The following is a 7176-nucleotide window of genomic DNA, read 5'->3' as shown; positions in this document are numbered from 1 at the left end:
AGCAGGAATTTCTAGGTATCCTCTCTCCTTTTGTCAGAGAGTTTTCACCATGGCTGTGTTTACATAACAGACAAGGAATTCCATCATCCACAAAGCCCCATCCCTCCAAGGGATCTCTATCAAACAGATGTAAAGCAGGAGGGAGGTGGAGGAAGGCAGGCAGGCAACAAGCTTTGGTAGCTGCAAACACTCACTTTAGGGAATGGAGTTCAACAACTTACATGTATATTTGTTTCAAAATCAGAGGTGAAGTGTGAAAAAACTGCAAGAGCTGGGAGAGAAACCAGGATTGCACCGAAGAAGTGTCGAGGCAGCCAGCCAGATATCACCTCCAGGAGACGCTTGGTGCAAGTCATCACCTCCTCCAGGAAAAAAGCCATCCTGCAACACAGGAAAGCAGGGAGCCAGGCATTAATGGCAGCACATCTCCCTGTACCCCTCATTTACCTGTAATAATACACCTTCAAATCCATCACTTAGGCTCTGTGAGCAACCAAGGTGCCTCAGCACCTGCTGGTGACTCCAGGGAATAATCCAGCCTGGCTTGCCTGAGTGTTTGCTCCAGTGAGGAGGGAGGGAGGGAGAGCCTTGGCATGGTGGCTTTGAGGAAGCAAATTGAAAGCCAAACTTCACTTCCTTGGAAGCTTAAGCAGAGGGAAGACTCCTCTCCATTCACAAATAAAGCAGGCAGGGAGAGAGGAAACTTTGACAAGTTAAAGCTACTGAAAATACCACCAGGAACGTTGGAGGAGCAGGGCAGCTCCAGCACCCATCACACTGCAACCCAAACCAGTTCTCCCAGTTGGAAGCAGCCAGTCTGCAGGCAGTTCCCTGTCATTAGGGAAGGGGAACGTGGGCTGCGAGCTGGCAGGAGCCGAGCGGGGGAGCCGAGCCCGGCTGGCACCGCCCCGCTGGGGCCCGGCAGCCCCGCGGGAAGGAGCCGCTCTCGCCTGGAGCTGCCGAGAAAACCACGGCCACAACCTGTGAAAAGCTGAAGGAGCCAACTGGAAGAGCTCTGGAGAGCAGCTTACCGGAGATGCTTCTCAAATGAGAGCAGCTCTAATTGCTGAAATGAATAAGGGAAGGGAAAAGGATGCTCAATGCTCAAGGGCATTGCATAGAAAACTAGTATTTATCCACAGAAATAAATCTTTGGGATAACTTCCTTCTCAATGCTCAACATTAGTCACTTGAGAAAAACTGCAACTGCTGCTCAAGTGCCTAATTATTTTTAAGAAGCTGTAAAAAGGTGGTGGAGCACAGCTAGCTGCATCCAGAGCCATTAATGGCACGTGTGGAGTTATCAGACTCAGGCTGAGCAGGTGATTCTGGACTACAGAGCCCAAACAATACAGAATCACACCTTTTATATGGAAAGAGATGCTCACAGCTGAAAAAACCCTGAAATCCACCCACTAAATATGAAATTCCTAGTCTCCAAAGTCACATAAATTACCCCATATCACCTATAGCTCTAAAAAAAGAAAATATATCTACTCATTTTTTTACCCTGTTGTCTGAAATACAAGGTTTTATATGGGATAAAAGCCTGACACAAACCAAGCTGAATTTAAATTTCTATATGCCAGTTTGACACTCATTCCACACCTTTAAATATAAATTGTTTGTGAATGAGATTTTAATTCTCCAGTCTGGAATTCTGTGAATTGCAATCACAAGTATTTTGTGAAGCATAAAGAACTCCTTTCTAATTGCATGTGTTAAAATCTGTAAATTATAGTTAAATTCATGGGAAAAGAGGAAATTTGGGAGGATGGAATACACTGTAATTCATCGGGAGCCCACGAGAGGGTGCTCACAGATTTGCCGGCTTCATGGACTTCCACTCACACCAAAAATTCTAACTGTACTCCATCGGAAAACAGAATTTCCAGCAAAGCACTGAAATTTCAAAACTGGAAACAAAACATTTTAAAAGGCTCTCTAGAGTAAGAACTGGGGTTTCTGAAGGGTTACAGAGTGTCAGAACTGTCCCTGTGCCCAGGGGCAGCCCCGTTGTCCAGGTCTGAAATCACCACCCAACTTCACCTCTAAATAAAGCCCCATCCTCCAGCAGCGATGGGTTGGGATTGGCACTGCCAGGCTGAGCTGAGAGCCCGGAAGGGGAAGGGATGCCAGCCCAGAGCTCCCTGTGAAGGCAGCCTGGTGCCACCTGTGCCCACGCTCCCATGCTGGCTGGCACAGCCCCTGTGGCACACACCCAGCTCGTGTCTCTCACCCCAGCCCACACACCAGGGACTCCAGGGTTTGCATCTCCCTTCCTGCCAAGCCTCCGTGCCAGGACAAATTCCTGTGGGAACCACAGCAACAAATCCAGGGGTGCAGCTGAGGGGTTAATCCTGCCAGGAGGACTCTGCTTTATTTAGGCAGGTGCAGATTCCAGGGCAATGCCACCTTTCTCCTGCTCATCTTTACCTTCTTGCACTGATTTTTTGGGATGGATTTAGTGTGGGGCTCTGCACTCTGGAATTACAGGATGGAATTCTCCTCCTTAGCAGTGAATCCAGCCCAATGCTCCCAGCACAGGAAGTCAGGGGTGCATTAAATCCAGACAGCAGTGAGAGCTGCAGACAGATTTAATGGCTACAGGGCAGTATCAGTAAATAATGCAGTGTCAGTGGGCAGCTCAACAGGGCTTAAATGCTAAAGCATCTGAGCTGTTTACACAAGCTGGAGTTCAAATTAGTAACTTTGACATAAATGATTAATGGCTAATGGAGACTGTTACCATCATTTTTGTATTTACTGGCAGTTTAAAATCAATTCCCAGAGTTCAAATCAAAAGCTTTTGGCATAGCAGCAATTTGGTGGGATATTAAATACCAGATGTTAGAAATAAATAAAGGCAAACAGACTACATTGTTTTCCTCAGCATCAATACTCTGTATCAGTCGTGTTAACAGATCTGCTTCATTAGGCTCCAGGGGCAGAAAGCAATTTCTGCTCCTGGTCATGAGGAATTTAGGAAGATCCAATGCTGGCCACAGGTCTTGGCTGAGGAGAGACAGGGGGTGGCACCTCAGCAAGGCTGGGAAGGTGAAGCACCAGGAACAGGGCAGTTCTTTGGTCAGGTAACAGCACAGTTTCCCTTCTATTTTTGGATTGCACTTGCTTTCTTCATTCAGAGGATTCTTTTCTGTTGTCTAGAAAGGTCCTTTTAAATTCATGAATCAACTGCAAGTGCTCCCACCTCTCACTTTCTTGAACAGGGCTAAACACCCACTCTTCTGCCCTCAACCCTTCCCTGAAGAACACTATCAAAAGCAACACATTTCTTGTAAATAAACTTATTTATAAGCAGTTTTACTCGAGGGCAACATATCAAAATTATCTAGTGAACAAAACTTCTATATTTACACTAAATACTGGGCAGCTGTTGGGCAGAATCTCTAAGCCCCATTCCTGCAGAGCCACTCCTCAGACTCCCAAGTGGAATCTCACACATCGTTGCACATTCAATGACAACAGGGTTTTTTTAAAATACCACAACTTTAGGATCTCTTACACTCAGCTGAGCTCGTCAAAGTAGCTACATTTCAAGTGGGCAGAAGGACATTCTTCAGAGAACATTTACAGAGGAGATGACATCTTCCACGTGCTCACAAATGAAGCACCAATTTTTGCTTGCAGCTTTATACAATTAATTTTCGAGTGGCTCTTGTGCTAACAGTGGGATGCTCATCTATAGGTACTCCAATAATTTATTATCAGACACTTCAGAGGAATCAAAACATCCTTCTCCCTCGTAAGCTTTGCTCCATGAGGACTTCTGCTGCTGCAGAACTCAAGTTTTAAGGTGTTTCTCACTGCCCAGGCTGTGACAGTGCTGTGCTCTCCCCTCCCACAGCTGGGCTGAGCCAGGGGAGCCCTTGCTAGGCTGAGCCCTGGATTTAATTACAATTTAGCTGATTTAAAGGCAGGGTGTTTAGCATCATGATAATGAAAATACAATGTGAAACTTAGGCAAGAATTTTCTGGTCTTAAAATAATCCCTTTTCCTGAAATTCTGGGATTGTGCCCAGCATTGTAGTCCAGTCTCCTCCCCAAAGATATCTCAGTGGTATTCTGTGATTGTCATTTGGGATGACATTTCTGCACAGGAAGTTCTGCACTGTTTCTGTGCATAATGAGTGGTCAGAGGGAGCAGTCCTCACTTGGAAGAGGATTTGAAGAGGAAAAAGATGATTTTCATCTCCCTGACAGAGTGTGTGCCTCAGGCTATGGAGACTGGGGTGGCCCAAAGTGTATTTTAGGTATTTACCATAAAGCAAATACACAATAAAAATTCAAAACATCCCTGCTGGTTTGAAGGAGAGGACAGGGAGAGGCAGTGGTCACCTGCCCCACTGAGCCATTGCTGGTTCCCAAGGTAACCAGGACAATTTGAAGGGTCTGGAGATCACAGGTCAGACTGACAGCACAGAGCTGCAGTGAAGCCAAACCCCTGCACAGCCACTCACACACAAAACCACTTTGCCAACTCTATACAGACTGAAAACAATAATTTTCCTTCTCCTTAAGAAATCCATAAAGCACCAATTACAGAGCAGGACTGCAATAAAACCTTATGTATCTACCTATAAAGATTTCTAAGGTTATAGCAATAATTTTTATAAATGTACAAAATAAGGCAAAAGCAATGTCCTGTGGGGAAAACAACAAATTGAAAAATACTAAAATGAAGTAAGAATTCACCTGTAAAGCAAGTGAACACAAATTTTCTCTAAAAACACCTGGACAGCAGAAAGCAGCACTACTGGAAAGAAGTGGTTGAGGTGTTCCCAGCTGAACAAGTTCATGGCCACCAAACCCAGACCACCTGAAAGAGCTGCCTGAAAACTGCTTGAAATTCAACTTCTGCCCGACCCAAACCAGAGTACAGACACTTCTGCAAAGGGGAAAATGCATTTCTGATGCAAGAGAGAAGACACACCAATAATTAACACAGTTTAGAATGACAACTCTGCCAGTTCAACCATCTCCCAGTACAGCTTTTAACTCTCTGAATTTCTAGGTTTTCTAAAAACTATTCAAATTGCAACAACCAAACACACCTGCTAAGAAATGTTGTATTTAAAGCATTTCAGAGATGGCTTCTCTCCACTCCACATGCCAGCTTTGATGTAAATCCACTTGCACACATTTATATGCCCAGTGAAGTACAAATTCTTTCAGTGACTAAAGCATTAATTCAGTATTTTTTAAACTCGACCCTGCAAAGCCAAAATGAGAGTGCAAACTGCAATCTTTTGTTTCTTTTGAAACAGCAGCAGAAATTGCTTCCAGCTCATAAATACAAAAGCATTTTGACTGACACATTCCTGACAGACCTGCAGAACTCCAGGAGAGGACACCCATTTGCACACACCACCCTTATCCTGCTGCTGTGTCAGGGAAGTGCAGGGAACACCAGGATGAGGAGGGCAGAGTGAAGTGGCTCCCACAGGTCCAGACAAACAGTCAGCTCATTCACAGGTCGACCACCTGGGTTAATGACAGGTTACAGCCAGGAGAGCAGGAGCTGCACTGAGCAAAGTGCTCTGAGTGTGTGAGGAACCTGGCATGGAGGAGTCACCACAGCAGTGCCCTGGAAGCCCAGAACAGCCCAGCACTGTGGTGACTGCTGCAAATGGGGAATGAGGAGCTGCTGTTAAAAACCTGGCACCTGCAGCCAAGCCTGCTGAGGGCACAGGAGAGGCTGAGGGGCAGGACAAGGGCTCAGGTGTGGGGTTGGCACCTCTGAGCACAGCCCTGCCAAGTGCCACCCCGTCTGCAGAGACAGAAGGACAGTGCCCCTTCCCTTCTGGGGAAACACTGGACTCTGTCAGACACAGAAAACATGAACTATCTCAATGTTAACCCATGAAACTTTAAAAAAAAATTCTGGGCAGACACAATGTGCCTTCAGCAATTTCTCTCCTTTGAGGGCAGCATTGCTCTTTGCAGCTCTGACACAGGATGTCAGTTTTAACCCCAAAACTCTGTACTTTTATCTGGGAGTTTAAAGGAGCAGTTTTCTGGGTGGGTTTGTTTGCAGGACAGATCAAAGTTTTCTGTTTGAATCCTGACAGTCCTGTGAGGAGAGAAGACACACAGTGGCACGTGGCATCCCAAAGAACAGTCAGAGGGGCAGGGATGGGGTGCAGATTCCATCTCCCTGTGTAACCTCTATCAGAGTCCCAGTCCTGCTGCAATTCCTGCAGCCAGAGCTCTCCCTGCCCAGGCTGCGCTGTGAGCCTTGGCTGCGCTGCCTCTGCTCTGACAGCCCGTCCCAGCCAGCTCCTGGGATGCTGTCAAACAAAATGTCCCTGAGCCAGGCACCAGTGCAGAGCCCTGCTCTCTGCAGGCTTTGTCACACAGTCCTTACCTGATGGACACGACAAGGGACAGCACTTCCAGCAGGATGGCGATGACGAAGACGGCGACGGCCGCGGGCGGCGGCGGGGCCGCCACCATGCCATGCCTCAGGAAACACGTGATGGAGAGGATGAGGAAGACTGTGGTGGACAGGAACACGTCCAGGAGAGAGCTGAAGGTTGCACTGGCAAATGTCTTCACTGGAGCATTCCTTATAACCTGTGTGGAGCACAGGGATTGAGGGAAGGGATGGAAAGGAATAAATGATATTTTGCTGAATTCAATTGGATGATGAACAGCAGCTCCTAACAAATAAAGGAATGAGGAAATTTTGGCCACTTCATTAATTCAGTGTAAGCATTGGCTGGAAACAAGAAGCAGAAGAGGTGGTTTGATGGTGTCACAGCTCTCTGAGCAGACCATGTTGAGAAGAAGTATTGGTGGCACAACCCCCGGGCCTGGAGTGATTTTTACACACTATTATGATATAGAAATAAAACAACATGAAAATTCACTATTCTGTGCAAAGAAACATAGTAAGTAGAAGATAAGTTATGGGATATTTTCTTCTAATATTTTAATTTAAAATAATAACAGATTTTACTATAACTTTTTTAACCTTAAAAAAACCCTCCTAACACCACTCCACAGACACAACTCCTGTGGCAGAATTCACACTTCCCTTTCAGACCAGATTAAAAGCGGTCTAATCCAAACTGACCAGAGCCCAGGACATCCAGTTCTGCTCCTCCATAACCCCTCACCCCACATTCCCATCCCATCCTGGCCTGGCCCAGT

General features: G+C 46.3%; 1 protein-coding gene across 1 annotated transcript in view; it reads right to left on the bottom strand.

Moving 5' to 3' along the window:
* Positions 1–7176, bottom strand: part of ADCY9 (adenylate cyclase 9) — a gene marked incomplete at its 5' end in the record, with an annotated part of 83064 nt that overhangs the window by 13483 nt on the left and 62405 nt on the right. Inside the window, 2 exons of the mRNA XM_005425270.2 lie at positions 222–381; positions 6389–6597. Coding sequence (XP_005425327.1) covers positions 222–381; positions 6389–6597 — 369 coding nt within the window. The remainder of the gene's footprint in view (positions 1–221; positions 382–6388; positions 6598–7176) is intronic.

The sequence above is a fragment of the Geospiza fortis genome, unplaced genomic scaffold, assembly GCF_000277835.1.
Source record: "Geospiza fortis unplaced genomic scaffold, GeoFor_1.0 scaffold114, whole genome shotgun sequence".
NCBI classification, from domain to species: domain Eukaryota; kingdom Metazoa; phylum Chordata; class Aves; order Passeriformes; family Thraupidae; genus Geospiza; species Geospiza fortis.
Note: the sequence above shows the minus strand (reverse complement) of the source record. Positions and strands in the feature narration are given on the sequence as shown.